This window comes from Dreissena polymorpha, chromosome 7, assembly GCF_020536995.1.
Source record: "Dreissena polymorpha isolate Duluth1 chromosome 7, UMN_Dpol_1.0, whole genome shotgun sequence".
NCBI lineage: Eukaryota > Metazoa > Mollusca > Bivalvia > Myida > Dreissenidae > Dreissena > Dreissena polymorpha.
In genome coordinates this window covers 72,735,482-72,753,851 of record NC_068361.1, presented here as the reverse complement: position 1 = coordinate 72,753,851, position 18,370 = coordinate 72,735,482, and the positions used below count along the sequence as shown (strand labels likewise).

The 18,370-nt window shown below is 35.4% G+C and overlaps 2 protein-coding genes across 2 annotated transcripts; both read left to right on the top strand.

Moving 5' to 3' along the window:
* Positions 1-2,277: 2,277 nt before the first annotated feature.
* Positions 2,278-6,479, top strand: LOC127839825 (uncharacterized). The gene is made up of 3 exons (XM_052368212.1): positions 2,278-2,530; positions 2,959-3,349; positions 4,939-6,479. Exon 3 carries the CDS (start codon positions 5,352-5,354, stop codon positions 6,477-6,479), a length of 1,128 nt encoding a protein of 375 aa, XP_052224172.1. The 5' UTR covers positions 2,278-2,530; positions 2,959-3,349; positions 4,939-5,351.
* Positions 6,480-12,741: 6,262 nt separating this feature from the next.
* On the top strand, positions 12,742-14,591 carry LOC127839824 (uncharacterized). The gene is made up of 4 exons (XM_052368211.1): positions 12,742-12,769; positions 13,481-14,029; positions 14,189-14,498; positions 14,585-14,591. Exons 1-4 carry the CDS (start codon positions 12,742-12,744, stop codon positions 14,589-14,591), a joined length of 894 nt encoding a protein of 297 aa, XP_052224171.1.
* The last annotated feature ends 3,779 nt before the right edge of the window (positions 14,592-18,370 follow it).

Below are 18,370 nucleotides of genomic sequence, written 5' to 3'. Positions count from 1 at the left end.
TTTTTGTTGCAGTTTTGTAATGTATTTAAATTAACTCTGGCTCACATAATGATTCAATGGAGCCGCTATCTATATGTGTACACATAATTAGATATTGATACGTTAACAACCAAATCTTAAATTGTGGTTAGTTATATCAAGCCCCTGCGTGGACTGCACTTTAAGTAATTGATCATAAACGAACATCATATTTTAAACTAATATCTTAGAACATACTTTGAGAAACATGATTAAAAAATAACACCTGAAAATTGCAATAAATCATATACATATTGAGATAAACATTTTTTTACTTGAAGACTTTGTATGTCATAAATACATTCGCCAAGTAAGTATTTATGCATAAAACGGCTTTTATTCAATATATTGAAGTTCTGTTATTGATTTATTCGTTTCTGTTAATTTCAGATTGGCCTTTAATCATCTCTAATAAAACCTATTTAAATTGAATTTGAAAGAATGATGCGTTTTTTTAATAAATAAATAGTAAACAGGTTCGCCCAATTACATAAGAAGTGAAAGACGTGTGTATACACATGTAAACGCTATACCATATTTAGTTAAGCGTGTAGATAAAATATCTAATTTGGACTAACAGTAAATTAGTAAATTTACATTAAACACTTACCCTGTATTTTGTGTGTTAGTCTACCTTCATGCCTTCGAGTTGAGAAAGTTCGAGTTTCGTTCGTTCCATTGTTTTTTTTCCGAGGTTATGTGTCTTGGACTTAATGATAGCTGCTGTCCGGCCTCAAAGTGTAGTTGCTGGCATTTTATCACACAAACATAGCTCTTGATTTATTATATTTGAAATTTTTTATTGTATAATTATACAAATCCAACTCGGCTATTACACTTTCAACTAGCGACTGATTAGTAACTTAGTTTAATTATTGTTCAAACGCAACGTCTTCTGGAAAACAAAGATCAGCGAAACCGAATTTAACATTCTATTTCTAGTTCACTTAAACGTATTTCATCATTAAGAATAGAGCATAGTGTTCTTTTCTTCATTTAAATAGCAACAAACAATGTTTATTATAAAGCAGCATGGTCTAAATGCAGAAGCAATATAATATGTGGTGTCAAAAATGCAAATATTGAATACATAATCGTACTATAATGACATGATTTAATGAAGCAGAGCTCATATGGATACAGTCAGCCTGTATAAACTGAGTAAAAAGATAAACTTAATGCTTATGTACCAATAGCATTAACAATTTAGGTTAGACGATTATGATCTTTACCAAGCTTATAAGTTTTGTAACTGAACTTATTTTATTGTAGATGATGAATTCCACTCAAACGGTCGTATATTCGGATTCTATGTTGAAAAGAGGAATGTTACATATCAGGGAATGAATGTTGTGTTTATTCTTGTTGGTTAACAAACTCACCGGTGAATGCTAATTGTGCAGGATGGCCGCTTACACAAACCTGCTCGGCGACAAGGAGACCATTAATTGGTTCAAAGCGTGCATAGGACTCAATATTACAAAGGAAGGCCTCACTAACTTTCTTTGCACAGAACTACAGAAACTACACGCCGTTGTTGGTAGAAGTTGTGGAAATTGCCCAATTGAAAAACTCATACAATGTCCAACAAACCCATATTGTAACAAGAGCAAACGTAATTATTGTCCTTTTCACAAATCCCAGAAACCACAGCCATGCGCAATATGTGATAATGTAAAACATAATATCATATTACAACACAGATATGGTGGACCTTCCTGGAGGAATACCTGTGCGGAAAAGTGGGCACTAAATTATTGGGAAATAGGCAAATGCTACCTCCCTCCGGACGGATATAGCAGCATTTCCTCGGTCCAGGAATCGGACTTAAATGGTGTTATAAGCATCATGTTGAATTGCCGACATTTCCAGACATGTCTCTCCTCCTCGTGGGTATCACCTCCACCGCCTGATAAGCAATGTCCACTAGAAAAGGTAATACAAAGCACGAGTCAAGTGGTTACACAGTAGTGTGCCTTTTTATATGACTCATAACGGAATGTGTATGCGAGAATTAAAGAGTATTTAATAAGTTGTTTCATTTTATACAAATTTTATGTTATAAACTTCTATTGTATGACTTTCTAAATATTGCATAAACGCGTACTATGCATTCCAAGTATGTGTACACCAAAGCGAGTATTGACGATCTTACAACTTTTTTCCAAAACTGATTTCATTTATAGTCCCATATAACGAGTGTTGATTAGATTTATCAAACATGCATCCGTTAGTTTGATACGCTGGTAAAAGATTGTGAGAGAAAAGTGTTGACATCGAAATCCTAAATAGTCGGTTAAATGTTTCAAATGTAATAATTGTATTATACTTACCACGATGAGTTGTTTCTTAGGTCCGTCAGATTGGCCGAAATGTACGACACACATCCGACTGCAAGGTTACAGATGCTGATCTGCAGGACTATTTGCGGACTCTGTCCGCGCTCCTGGCTGACCCACAATACTTACAACATGATCCTTCAGCAGCGATAGCATTCGCGAGACTTAGTGATGTTAGTCAGATGGACATGTTTATATATATTTACAAACTCAAAATGGTTTGTGACGCCTGTCAAACATCAAAGCATATTGCAGATTATTAAACTACATTAAAATGAACAAAACCTACCCTCAGGCTATATTAATGTTTTATAACATGCGGTTGTCTTCTCAACTGAGATTTTGCAATAAGCATTGCACGTATCGGTCCGTACGTACGCTGTCAACTTTCCAAAATCTTATCCTGATATGATCAAAATATTCCCAGCTTAATTATATAAATGATAACTTGATTGCAGAAACAGTAATTTCGTCTGCGACATTGTTTGGCAGAATTATGGTTTCATGTCTGTGTTTAAGCTATACTACTTGGTTGAATTCGCTTAAACTTGTATATTGCCACAACACAAACAACACATAATATTTTGAATTTTGCTTGCAGGTGCAGAATGATTGCATTTCAATCGAAGAACTTGGCGATCTATTGAAAGAGGTCTATGAAACACTCGAAAATGCACAAGAGGTCGTCGAACGTTTTTCTGAGGAGGCAGAACGAACCTTGTCAAATGCTCTTCAGAAACTAGATGCTACCATACTGTTTGGAAAGAAACGCCTTGAAAGGGAGACACAAGTTGGGGAACAACGCATCAAAATCAAGACAAACGTTGGGAAACAACGCCTTGAAAGAAAGACAAAATTTTGGGAGCAGCATCTTGAACGCAAGACAAAAGATGGAGAACAATTCATTGAAAGCAAGGTGCAGGATGGAATTGTGCGCTTGGAACAGACAGCAAACAAAACTGCACAAGCAGCATACGAACGAGCCGTAGCAGGTTCGTAAACTTTCTTTTGTTTCACACCAGTTCGCCTCAATATTAGTAATAATTATCTTATATACCTTTCATTTCAAAAACAAAACAAAACCATTTGGACTTAAATGTGGACATTGAGAATACATGGTTGGTGCCGAGATGGAGAAAGTTTATCCGGTGAGGCTTAGAAAAAGAAAGCTAAAGCTCGCCCTATTTTTCTTTTTTCTCGGGCCGAACCGGATTAACTTTCTCCATCTCGGCACCCATTATGTATTCTATGTATCCTGCTTCATGTCGTTGACACATTGTATCAAAAACAAAAGATAAATTGAAATAACAATATAATTATTCTAGCCTCCTACATGTACACAACATTCCAGACGATCGAATAACTACCTATTAATTGTGTCACGTAAAAAAGTTCCACTTTAAACTGTTCCTTTTAATACTTTCCTATTGAAAACACGAGAAGAAATAAAAAACGAATCGAGAATGTGATATTTTTCTTGGTAAAAAAAATAAACAAAATGCAGCAGCAAAACAAAAAATAAATTTTATTTACCTTAATGACAACTTTAACCATTGGTTATAACAATAAATTCACAACGATATACACATCCATTTTCTGTTATTCTATTTCTTTGTCGAAATCCATATTCGGTTTTCAAATCCCTATAATCGAAATTTATTTTAAACCACACTATTTTTTTATATCGTTTGTATTGAATGCTAACCACACTGACCCAAACCCCGATTAACGAGATCGTATTCCTGCCGTAGCGAATTATTTTATTCCTATCGAAATCAACACTTATGAATGACAAACACGCAATCCGAAATACGTATATTATTCGTTCATTGCTTTAAAGATCTAAAAAAAATACTATTAAAACACCATGTCAAAATCGTTGCCCCAAAAGTCCTGAGAGAAACTAGTTAGTATGTTCCGTCTGAGAAATGATGTCACACTAGATAGTCATAAATTGCGTAATCAAGTGCATGAAAATGATAATTACGGAAAGCTGGTTCGGTGATATATTTTAATGAAAAAAAGGATGATATAAAATATAACGATAACATTCATCGTCCCAATAAATTTCAAGTCAAATATTAGAACATGGTAATCGTCACAGCGTGCGTAGGAATACACTACTTCCTGTTGACCGGAGATAGGAAAAATTATTCGACCCTGCTCTATTCGGTCAATGTTTGCAACAGAGGCAGTATACACATGGTTTTTATATGAGATGTTGGAGCAAGACTCTTAAAATGTTCGTCAGCCTTATGTTCTGGTTAAGTTGATTTTTCTGAATTTTTTAATATATTTTACTCACTGGGAACTAAAATATGTCTTATGTTAGGTCTCTAAAAAGGCGCTTACATATGCCATGTAATTAAGCAGCACTATCACAATTTTAAGTTTGCTTAGTATGTAGCATTGATTAAAAATGATTATTAGTATATACATGATATGAAATTGTCATCTTTAACTATGCTTTAGACTGTAACGAACGACTTTGTTTGCGAGTTTCACTTTCGTGTTTTGCAAGACATTTAAATAGCGCACTTTACGTGTGTAAATGTTAGTGATTGTTATAGTATCATTACAGATCTTCGCCGTCGTTTGGTGGATCATTACCATGACAATGCGAGCAATGTGCCTCTTTCAGTATTGGATCAGAGTCTTGATAAACGTATAACAGATATATATGCAACACCAAAAATTCATCGAATTGAAATTACAAAAGATGGAAAACGCGTTAAAAAGGAGCAAGTGCTGGCATACAAAGAACTCTTTAGTTCAGACGATACAGAGTCATATCGACGTTTATACGTACAAGGCGAGCCCGGCAGCGGCAAGTCTACGTTTGCAGCTAAGTTAGTTCATGTTTGGTGCGACGGTAATCGGCCTTCAACGGCAGCTCCCAACGTTAATGAATCGTTTGATGACGTGTTAATCATTCAAAAGTTTCAGTTTGTGTTTTACATCGCGTTGAGAGAATCGAGAGGTACGAAAGACGTAATGAATATGGTAAAAAAACAACTTATTGACACATTGTATTCAGAGGAAAAACGTGATGCAATGTACAAACTTCTACTCCAAATTATAGAGACGGAAGTGTGCCTGGTAGTGCGAGACGGTCTAGATGAATGGGTGGCACCTGACGGTAGTAACCTTGCTGAACCTTCTATGGCGGGGTTTCTAAGTGACAAGTGCACGGTTCTTACAACATCTCGACCATGGAAACTGGCTGAGGAACGAATCAAGAACTCACAGATCGACATTCTAGTAGAGATCGAGGGGATTTATGACCCAGATACATTTTGTGAAAGGGTACTGCGCTGCATACTTGACGAGAGCAAAAATCTTAAGACAACGGCTTTTGAAATTAGGCGCTTTATATCAAATCGTGAACTGACCTCATTATCATATTCACCGATGTTGTACACGCTTGTTATTTGCACGTGGACAGATACTTTGGAGGATAAGGAACATTTGAAAGGGTTTTCATTGTGTGCATTATATACTACTTTGCTTGAAAGCCTTTTTAAGAAAACTAACGATATAATTGGCTTTTTTAATGATTTAAACCCGCCTCCGGTGAAGTGTTTTTCAAGCTCAAGATATCTGCGGCCGATCATTCAAAATGTAGATGTCATTTCAAAAGCTGCTTTCCATCTTTTGTTTTCTCCTGAAAAGGAACAGTCTATAGTATTCAAAGATCACGAATTGTCAAACTATCTTACACAATCTGAACAAGAGTTTGCCCTCAAAGCAGGACTGATATCAAAAAGGAAAACTAAAAAAACTTTAAATTCGTCTATATCATTTCTCCACAAAAGCATTCAGGAATTCCTGGCTGCTTATCATATTGCCCTCAATGCTCATTTGATTGATGATGTCATTTTCGGATATCTGGGACGTCATTCGGATGCCTATCTCGACATATCCCAGGTGTTCATATTCCTATGTGGACTGAACATATCGGCTGCCAATAAGCTATCTGGCATTATGAATGAACATACTAATATTAAAATTCCATATGGATTCGATACGTTTCAAAGCATCATAGAGGCAGGATACACAGAAGCTGTTTCAAATGACCAAACTGTACATTCTCCTCCGGCTCGATCAATTGCAAATCCGTGAGAAAAACTTAATGGACATGTACAACATATGGAGAGAAAACAAGTCAAATGTCATTGATTTGGACATACATGTCGGTTACAAAATTTATCGTGACATACAAAGTTCATCTACACATAGCGAGGCAACATCGCAGGTTGAGTTTGACCTGTCATCGTGCATCAAACTGAAATATTTGACACTTAGTGGAAGCGGCATACAAATAAAAGGTAATATATACAACAAAACAACATAGTAGGTTTTCGATCAATTTTTTATTTCTCAAAAATGAACAATCAATAGGAAAATCATTTAAATGTATATCAGAGTGTTTTGTTGTGTTATGCAATTAAAATCAATAGTTCATTAAGCCATTCTATGCATGCATAATAACGTGCTATGATCGCTATACGTAAAGTGGAAAGAATAATAATATCCCGTATCACGTAAATCATGTCAAATGAATTTTCCTAAACTGGATCAATTACTTATTTCTTGTTTTGAACATTATTTTTCTGGAAATACACACCGTGCTTTTTAAACTTTTGATCAAAGACACCATAGCGCTTGCAAAATGATACTTTGAGAGATACGTGTTTGTACAGATGGAGTCGTCTGCCATTTTTTACACGTTTTTCGTGCATTTCTTATTGCAGTTTGTGTCGATATCTTAATGGGGTTTTAAAAGATTTGAGAATGTATTGAAGATTGGTATTAAATGTTTCATTGATAAATGTAAACATTTAATCTAAAACGCTTCAGTAAAAAAACAAGAATAAACATAAAGAAAAAAAAACAATATCCCTTAACTGGAATCGAACCACTGACCCCTGGAGTAAAAGCCAAACTATTAGACCACTCGGCAATTCGTGATCATACAAAGAGTGTTGTATTTTATACTTTATATAAGCAATCCTCGTAGTGTCACAAAACAAAACGATAACAACAGCACTCTCCAATTTATTCAATCGTTTCGTGTTGCAATGCTTTATAATTTTCAGGTTTTTTAAGCTAAAAAAGATTCATATTATGGATATTTTAAAGCATGGTAAATGTGCATTATTACTGTTTACTCACAAATATCATAACTACAACGAAAGTTTGCGAATCCGATTTTTCATTGTGTCAGATAACCAAAATGTGACAAGGTCCCTTTAAGATTTTAGAATATATTATTTAATGTTTATGGAATTGATGCCAACATTTCACGTTGCGTGCAGCATTATCGTTTATATGAATTGCTGTTTACATCGATTTTTTTGCCAATTACACAGGATAATTAAATAAAGTAATTCGGGTGGTTTTCACATAACCATTAGCCGCATAAAACTGTAATTAATGCACAAGTTTAAATTCTTATGAAAACATAGTTTTTAAACGTTATTTGAACAAAGAAAGCAACACTTACCAGTGTGTCAACAGCCATTAACATCAATTTGTGAACCCCATAAAGTCATGTGATCCTGCCTTCTGGTACAGCACAATTTTATCCGAAATCCAGAGTTACCTTATGCGAAAACATTCAGCTATGTGATAATATATCAATTCGTTGTTATTCCATCTGCATGCATATTATTGTTTAATGTCGAATTTCTTTTTTGTTTTAAAAGTTGGTTTGCGATTTTAAACACACACAAATACCCACGTCGTTTAGGGAGTCGTTTAGGGAGTCATTTAAAACCTCACTCATTCTTCATTCTTGCAATTGATACGGTCAGGTTTCGTTCTTAGCAAGAATATTTGGCAATAAGGAAATCCTTATTTTATTTAAGGTAAATTAATGTATAAATCGTTATTTTTTCATACGAAAATATTCAAAATTTCAGTTATCAGTGTAGATATATGTTTTAAACGCTTAATTTACCGCCATAATAAATATAATTGCAATATATGATTCAAAATACAATAACATACTCATCTGATTTATTGGGATGTGTATTGATTAATTTATTTCGGATATCTCAATATATATTTATTTAAAATTTATTATTCGATTAAGAGATGTCTCTAAGCCTTAAAACAAAGAGTTTTGTGTCATGTTGGGTACAATAAAATCCATATTGAGAGTAATTATGTGATATAACTACATAATTTCGTCCGTCAGTACGCCCACCTTATTATTGGAAATTAACTTGTCTTGGGAGAACTAACACACTTTATTTTTGGGTTATTTGTGTTAACATTTCCAGTAACTATTTCAATATGTTCATATTACTTCAGTTTAAACTAGCGCAGAAACAGGACATTCTATGAATGAATTGCTCATTTATTTAACATGTGTATGACAGTAACCTCTGCTAAGTATTGTACGTACATGTATTTAGTGGAAAGGTCGGAACACAGAAAAAAATATCGTTTCAATAACTTTATAGCTGGTTTATTTAAATGTTATTATGAACCAAATAACGTCAGTTAAAATGATTTTTGTGAAAAATATCAATGTAGGCAGGGGGCACTAAACCCATCCATAATGGCACTGGACGTTTGAAAAAACAACCTGTGCAAAGCCCGACATTGTGTTAAAAATACGTCCGTTTCTTATCATCTGTAAGCTAGTGATGGAGCAGCAAATAAAATATATGTGTTTCATATCCGTAATAAATGCACTTTCACAGTAACTACTGCATAGAGTTAAAAAACATAAGTTTCTTATAAGGTGTAAACTTTCGATCAAACATGTAATTATATAAATGGTTCCTACTTGTTAAAAATTTACGCTGGTCCTTAATTACTATTCGTTGATATTTGGCATATCTAGAAACGAATGAGCATAATCCAATTACGGACTGTTTAACGTTCGAAGTGATCGGTGAGGTGAACCCTATGATTATTGGTATGAAACGAATATTTGATCATGCCAACCTCATACATTTAGAAGTCGAGATAACCACACGTTATCTTGCAATATGTTTCTTAATCTAGAATTGTACTTTTATTTTTGTGTTCGAGAAGAAAAATGTACGACATAATAAATGTCCAACATGTATCTTTCCAAATAGAGCACGCAATCTCGACCGAAAGGCGATAATACACGAAAGGACGATGCGAAACCGTGATAATTCATGATGCAAATTAGCATTGGGTTGACTTGAGTTCATATCGTATTCTAGCAATATTGCGTCATACACAAACATAATCTTGTGCGCGAAATTATATGCGTACGTGATAAAATGTTTAGACTCACAATGCGATTGATGAATGCGAACATACGATGGAAGATCGCAAGATAATGGTTTGCGTTTACTATAATATAATCCGAGATTGCGAGATATATTGCACAACATACATTCGACTCTGTTTGTGCTGTAGGGTTTCCTTTAAGAGAGCAATCGACGTATTTTTATTCAAGATCGTGTTATTAATTTAATGAACTTTCTAGGTTATCGGGAACTGTCGCATCGCTCCACATTCATACCATTTTATGATCGGTTCTTTTTCTTGTACTTCCGTGTACCAATACAAGTTATTGAAAGTTAGACTAGGTTAGGGTGTTTTTCAGCTCATCTTACCATCACGTGCTCATAGTGATGTATTGTACCTGCCTTTTGTTTGTTATTCGTCCTGTGCCTTGCTTCTTCCGTCGTCAATATTAAATTTGTACACTGTTTTTTTCCAAAATTTCATGAAACCTGGTCAATACGTTTGTTCCAGAATATATTCAAATTGGTCGAGTTGGAAACTTGATCACAGAGGCAAACATTAGTCACTATGTAAATATGTCAAACTAAAAAAAAGCCTGTTAATGCCATTGACGTCACAATTAAAGTCGAATCGTCATGAAACATGGTCAGAACATTTGTTGAAAATGATGTCTTAACTCAGTTTCGAAATGTGTCGTGTTTTTCGAAACAAAATGCCGACCGGGGTAGGCGCAAATTTCCTCATAAGGCTATAATGATACAATGTTTACTCTCTTGATGTCTCATTTTAGTCTTATTTGTATGATACGGTGTCAGAACATTTCTTTGAATAGTATCGCGCCCGAGTTGAAAAATCGGTTTGGTCCATTTGAAAACGTGTGCGCCAGGAAGCGGCGCAAATGTCCGTATATGGTCATAGTGACACCGTGCTATGCGCTATTAATGCGCTATTTGCCACACTTAATGTCCAATATGTGATAAACATGTTCAGAACATTTCTCCCATTACAACTTTGACCATATTTGAAACCAGGTTATCTGACGTCAAAAATTAGGTGTATATTTCAAAATAACAATGGGTCACATTAACATTGACTGCTTTCTTATTCAGAAGTTTTAATCGGATCATCATTTATTTTGGTAAAAAATGTCAAAGTCAATCATTTAAGTACGGAACATCATGACATATAGTGAACATTAATTTTAGCATACTATTTTGACAAAATTTGATTACCTTGACATTGACTGCTTTCAATAGGATAATCAATTATCTTGGCGTACATGTTTGAGTGCATATTGAATCAGTCAAGTTCGATTATGACACTGTTATCTTAGAAAACTCTTCTGAATTATGGTTCGTTGATTATAAAAATTATTTGCCAATTTAAGCAAGTTTCATAACCAGCATGATTGCCAAAAGTACATCCGAATTATTGCTCTTTAATAATTTGAAATTTGTCTTACTTATTTGAAAGCTTTTTTGCTAAAATGTTTGATATATTATTATCATCAAACTGCATCAATGTAAGTTGGTATTCTTGCTTTTTAAATCTAAATCTAAAACTAAAACGCAAAAATCAAAGATTGGTATTGATTGCTTCAACGCTGTGTCAGAAGGATTTACCTTTCCGTGCTCCAGAATAACATTCTCGGCTTCAAGAAACTGATGATAATTGTGTTGATGGTGATGGTGATGGTGATTGAGATGACGATTATAATGTGTGAAGTATGTTTGTTTATTGCATATTGACCTTTAACTAATTCACAACTTTCACTGAAATGAAATATGATATGGTGATGTATGAATGAGTACTATGCAATCGTATTTAGTCTGATTAGTTAATCGAATTAAACCTTAAGTAGCTGGGAACAATTTGAAACTCGACCAAATCAGCCTAGCACTAAACGCAGCTCTGTTTGTTTACGATCATCTCCGATATCACACTTCAACTTCTGCAGATTGTTATTTTTTGGTTTTGTTATGATAATTATTGACACTGTGTGTTTATTTTGACAATGTATAAATTTAACGCGGTGAAATAAAAAGGAAATCAAAATAATTAACTGAAATCATACATAATGAAACAAATATTATACTTGATCACCACCACATGGTTACTTACACATCTGGAATTTGAATGAGACCTAGTTGTAGAACAAATCAAAACTCTGTGCGGACGTTAAACCTTCCGTTCTCAGTTTATTTTGTTTTTTCAGTATACACGTTTTGCATGGGGTATACACACATGCTTTTCGATAAAGACAAATAAACGCATAATTATTAATAATACAAAGTGATCAATAATAAAAAATGACGTATTTTGCGTTAACAGCACAGGAAACTGTGTATGTTTAACTCAATAAGTTTTACTTATACTTGTTCACACGTATTGTTCGTGATTTGTCCCATTTTACAATTGTGTTCATTTAAACTGCGTAAAGAATGGAAACGTAGGCGAAGTGAATTCGATGCCATATTCGAAAAAAAAATACACGAGTGAGGTTAATATAAACACAACATTGCGTTATCAGAAGAATATCTAGATATTATACATGCATGTTTGTTAAGTGCGGTATGTTAACTCATAATAAGGTAAGGTTAATATATACACGCCCGAATACATGATATTTAACATCAACAAATAAGTATAATATAACAGTAAAAATGTACATTTTGTTTACTCCGTTTATGGCTGCGTGATGCACTTGTTAGAATTTATATCTACACTGTTATTTGATTACCACGCGATACGAATCTATTCAAATTATAAAGATGTTAACAGTGTTTACTTATATTTCTATGTTTCACATTTTGAAGTGCAGACAGCATTCTTTATTAGCCAACTATTTGTTTCCAATTCGTATTAAAAAAGAGCACATTACTTATTATCAATCGTTTCATATCTGGAAGGATTGTATTTGTAATGGCAGTTGTAATGTTACAATTTATAGGAGACGTAAACTTTAATTATTTGTGTTGAATAAGTCTTTCAAAAACTAATCACATATTTAAAGCATTTAAACAATTAAAAGTGTGTTGAACATGTTTAGAGACGGATATATGATAACTCTGTTTTTAATAAAAACATGAAAAGACAAGCATATACTGACACGTATGTTATATCCGTCCATGTTATCCAAGTAATAATGCATAAGCTAGTACATAAATTTCCAGGTAAATGATAATAAACATCTAAACAAATATTAGAGTAAAAATGTATAAACCGTGTAGCACATTTCTTTAAACGTGATTTACATGTTGAGGATTTGCTGTCTACGTTTTTAGTAGATTACAATGTGAATCTATGCAAAGTTTATTCATTTTTTTTAAATTTTCATATGTTTTTATATTCATATGTTATTCATAATTTCAAAGTTCTGATTGAATGTTTTAATTATACAAGTTTGTGCACGAATTTTATTGTGTAAGCTTTTTTCCAATAATTACAAATCTTTTACCTTTAATGTAAGTTGTAATGATACAACAAATAGGGGTCATAAGCATTATAAAGAGTTCGTTAAAAAAATATATTGTTGTCTCCTTTAGATAATACTATTTCATTGAAAACGAATATGTGTTGAATAATTCGTTTTTAAAAACTGATCAAACACTTACAAGTATGTGAACATAGTTCACGACATATACACGGGAAGGAAAATTTGATAAGAAACATAAACAACACGCATATGATACTTATGAACCGATTGAAATTGTAAAAGTAGTATTGCACATTTCAAATCAAAGGTTATAATGCCCAATGTATTGTATTTTGTTATGATGATAGGTTCAAACGTTTTAAATCTATCAAAATTATTACCTACTTAAACACTTGTTACCGAAGTAAATATGTTCGTAACTGTTATAAATGTAATTACATGTTTACAGATTCGTCGAGTTCGGTCTCATTGACACTTCCGGTGTGTATCGTACTAAATAGTGCAAATCCAGCCCAGTGTGCAGATCCTCCACCAGTGCTGCCGTGCATAGACAACATTAAATTGAAAAATATTACATGTTCCTCTACCTGGCTACGCAGTCTTCTCAGCACACTGCTGACACTCGATCATGACGTGTACTGTTATCTGACGAATTGTAACATAACATCTTGTAAATCTGATGCAGTTCCATGGGCAGATACAGAGACAGACGTAACATTAACGTGTTTCAAGAATACATTAAAACTGATGCACATTAAAGGTAGTGTCAGTCGCGGTCTGTGGGAGGCTCTCCATGGTCTGAATATCAAGAGTCTGAGTCTGAGTGGTGAATATCTAGGTTTAAACGTAAATTATGAAGACTCGATGTCCCAGTCAACTTCTTCACTCACTCAACTGGACACGCTCAATATTAAAGTGAATAATGACAGTCCCGGTATGTGGGACGCTCTCCGTGGTCTGAATATCAAGAGTCTGAGTTTGAATGTTGCGTATGGAGGTTTAAACGTAAATTATGCAGACTCGATGTCCCAGTCACTTTCATCGCTCACTCATCTGGTCACGCTCAATATTAAAGTGAATAATGACAGTCCCGGTATGTGGGACGCTCTCCGTGGTCTGAATATCAAGAGTCTGAGTTTGAATGCTGCGTATGGAGGTTTAAACGTAAATTATGCAGACTCGATGTCCCAGTCACTTTCATCGCTCACTCAACTGGACACGCTCAATATTAAAGTGAATAATGACAGTTCCGGTCTGTGGGACGCTCTCCGTGGTCTGAATATCAAGAGTCTGAGTTTGAATGTTGCGTATGGAGGTTTAAACGTAAATTATGCAGACTCGATGTCCCAGTCACTTTCATCGCTCACTCAACTGGACACGCTCAATATTAAAGTGAATAATGACATTCCCGGTCTGTGGGACGCTCTCCGTGGTCTGAATATCAAGAGTCTGAGTTTGAATGTTGCGTATGTAGGTTTCAACGTAAATTATGCAGACTCGATGTCCCAGTCACTTTCATCGCTCACTCATCTGGTCACGCTCAATATTAAAGTGAATAATGACAGTCCCGGTATATGGGACGCTCTCCGTGGTCTGAATATCAAGAGTCTGAGTCTGAGTGGTGGGTACATGTATAGAGGTTTAAACGTAAATTATGCAGACTCGATGCCCCAGTCACTTTCATCGCTCACTCATCTGGACACGCTTAGTATTGAAGTGAATCATGACAGTCCCGGTCTGTGGGCGGCTATCCGTGGTCTGAATATCAAGAGTCTGAGTTTGAATGTTGCGTATGGAGGTTTAAACGTAAATTATGCAGACTCGATGTCCCAGTCACTTTCATCGCTCACTCATCTGGTCACGCTCAATATTAAAGTGAATAATGACAGTCCCGGTATATGGGACGCTCTCCATGGTCTGAATATCAAGAGTCTGAGTTTGAATGCTGCGTATGGAGGTTTAAACGTAAATTATGCAGACTCGATGTCCCAGTCACTTTCATCGCTCACTCAACTGGACACGCTCAATATTAAAGTGAATAATGACAGTCCCGGTCTGTGGGACGCTCTCCGTGGTCTGAATATCAAGAGTCTGAGTTTGAATGTTGCGTATGGAGGTTTAAACGTAAATTATGCAGAATCGATGTCCCAGTCACTTTCATCGCTCACTCATCTGGACACGCTTTGTATTAAAGTGGATGATGACAGACCCGGTCTGTGGAAGGCTCTCCATGGTCTGAATATCAAGGGCGTGAGTCTGAGTGGTCAATATGGAGGTTTAAACGTAAATTGTGCAGACTCGATGTCCCAGTCCCTTTCATCGCTCACTCATCTGAACACGCTTAGTATTGAAGCAAAAGATTTCAGTTTCGGTCTGTGGGAGGCTATCCGATGTCTGAGTATCAAGAGTCTAAATCTGAGTGTTAGCTTTGGATGGTTAAGGGAAAAACAAGCAGACTCGATGTCCCAGTCATTTTCATCACTCACTCATCTGGACACGCTTAGTATTAAAGTGGATAATGACAGTCCCTGTGTGTTGGACGCTCTCCGTGGTCTGAATATCAAGAGCCTGAGTCTGAGTGGTGGGTATAGAGGTTTAAACGTAAATTATGCAGACTCGATGTCCCATTCCCTTTCATCGCTTTCTCAACTGGACACGCTTAGTATTAAAGTGGATGTCGACAGTCTCGGTCTGTGGGAGGCTTTCCGTGGTCTGAATATCAAGAGCCCGAGTCTTAGTGGTTGGTATGGAGGTTTAAACGTAACTTATGCAGACTCGATGTCTCCGTCACTTTCATCGCTCACTCAACTGGACACACTTAGTATTGAATTTGATGATAACAGTCCCTTTCTATGGAAGGCTCTCCATGAGCTGAATATCAAGAGCCTGAATGTTGGGTATGGAGGTTTAAACGTAAAATATGCAGACTCGATGTCTGAGTCACTTTCATCGCTCACTCAACTGGACACGCTTAGTATTAAATTGGATGATTACCGTCCCTATCTGTGGCAGGCTCTCCGTGGTCTGAATATCAAGAGTCTGAGTCTGAGTGGTCAGTATAAAGGTTTTAGCGTAAAATATGCAGACTCGATGTCCCAGTCACTTTCATCGCTCACTCATCTGGACACGCTTAGTATAAAAGTGGATGATGACAGTTTCGGTCTGTGGGAGGCTATCCGTGGTCTGAATATCAAGAGTCTGAGTCTGATATGTTGTGAAGGGTTAAACGTAAATTATGCAGACTCGGTGTCCATGTCACTTTCATCGCTTACTTATCTGGACAAGCTTAGAATTAAAGTGAGAGATGACAGTCCCGGTCTGTGGGCGGCTATCCGTGGTCTGAATATCAAGAGTCTGAGTCTGAGTGGTGGGTACTGGAATAGAGGTTTAAACATAAAGTATGCAGACTCGATTTCCCTGTCCCTTTCATCGCTCACTCATATCGACACGCTAAGCATTTGCACGTATCGTGGAAGGCCCGGTCTGTGGAAGGCTCTCCATGGTCTGAATATTAATAGTCTGAGTATTATGATTGATAGTATGGGATTGTGTACTGTTAATCATCCAGATTCGATAACACAGTTACTATCATCGCTTAAAAAGCTTGAAACGCTGTCTATATATTTTTGGACATATATCGACATTAAGCTACCTCAATCGTTGAAGCATTTAAATATCTACTGTATGAAATTGCTTCCATCCGAATTACGCGAACTTGTGGATGCACTGTCTGCATGTACTCAGACAATTGAGAGTAACCTAGACTTTTGTTGTCCGTCTTTAGTCGATTTAACTTTTAAACGATTTCCACCTGAGGAATACATTGTCGTCAAAAAGGAACTAGAGATGAGGAAAAATGTTGCAGTGAAGCGATTCCGAATATATGACCGGATACGTCAAACCGATGATCATGATGATGCCACATCTGACTGGTCTGTACGTGACATGTGTGGTGTCCATGACGATAATCCGGATGATGATACCGTTAAAGATGAGGTATATAAAAGATTCTTTCGCGCAATTAGTAATGAAATCATTAATCGAATTTCAATGCGTCTTCTGATTACCCCATCCTCAAACTCATGAATCGTCAATAAATTCGGCTGCAGCACCTGATTATAATGAGTACAATTGTATTTATAAAGTCTCGAACATTTCAAATAAGAATGATATATCCCTCTTGGACATCATACGTAGACAGTAAGAATTGTCAAACATTAATTTAACAAGTATAAATAATCTGAAACATTTTTGTGACGTTTTATTGGTGTGTAAAGGTTAATGGAACATGTTTGATGAATTACATGCACTTTTGTTTAAAGTCTATGAATTCCAAAACGCCACGCAGTTTCATTTCATAGCCAATACACGATGTCATGTACTGTTGTTGTTTTTTTGCAATATTTATGTGCGAAAGCAAATTATTTGTATGCGTTGTTTCTAGTTCGCGTTAAAGCACATATATATGTAGATTCTACATCTTGTGAACAAATCCAGAACTGCTTTTTAAAAAAGTTGCTATACCCATGACTAGTGCAGAATATCCAATACATTTGATCATTAATTGGCTATCGAAATCAAACCGTTTGTCGTCTTAGAATAAATCTTGCAGACGGAGCGTGTCATGTTGATCTTAATGTTTGTCATTACAGATTTCAGTAACCACATATTGTTGTACATATATATATATATGTTCAAATTACAGTAACCACATATTGTTGTACATATATATATATGTTAAATGTTTAGATGCAACAAGAAAAATGTGCATACCTTTAGTTTCAGATTATTTTCAAGTATGTAATAGTATATTATTCTTTTTTTGTATTATTGACTAGAATGTATATCTATATTTTTGTCACGCATGTACTTTCTTTATTAACACATGTTTTGGTTGTAACTCTGAGTCAAATATTAGTTTTTGACTCCTTACATCTGGTCTGCATTATAAGGTTTGGACTCCTTACAACCGGGTTTGTATTATAGGGTTTGGACTCCTTACAACCGGGTTTGCATTATAAGGTTTGGACTCATAACCGGGTTTGCATTATAAGGTTTGGATTCATTACAACCGGGTGTGCATTCACCGTTCAGAGGCGGTGACACCACATACATTCATGTGTGTTTTTGTTGTGTTTTTGTGCATTTTGTCTATCACATTCGTACACTTGTGTTTTGCCTATACATTTGTAATATAGCAGCTATGTAGTTTCAACTGAAAAAAATCAATTGTGATGTGGTCTCTTGTGCTGTGTGGAGAAGTCGGAATACACATAGGAAATTCAAACTTTCACCTTATTCCAATAACCCATATCACATTCGTTATTGGTGACTTCCG

What these genes read in the sequence shown, in the direction of transcription:
- LOC127839824 (XM_052368211.1), top strand. Translation starts at nt 12,742, where the DNA reads ATGCATAAGCTAGTACATAAATTTCCAG. An exon ending in GCTAGTACATAAATTTCCAG is followed by an intron (nt 12,770 to 13,480) that starts GTAAATGATAAT and finishes ACATGTTTACAG; the next exon opens with ATTCGTCGAGTTCGGTCTCA. An exon ending in TTTGAATGTTGCGTATGGAG is followed by an intron (nt 14,030 to 14,188) that starts GTTTAAACGTAA and finishes CTGCGTATGGAG; the next exon opens with GTTTAAACGTAAATTATGCA.
- LOC127839825 (XM_052368212.1), top strand. Translation starts at nt 5,352, where the DNA reads ATGAATATGGTAAAAAAACAACTTATTGACACATTGTATTCAGAGGAA.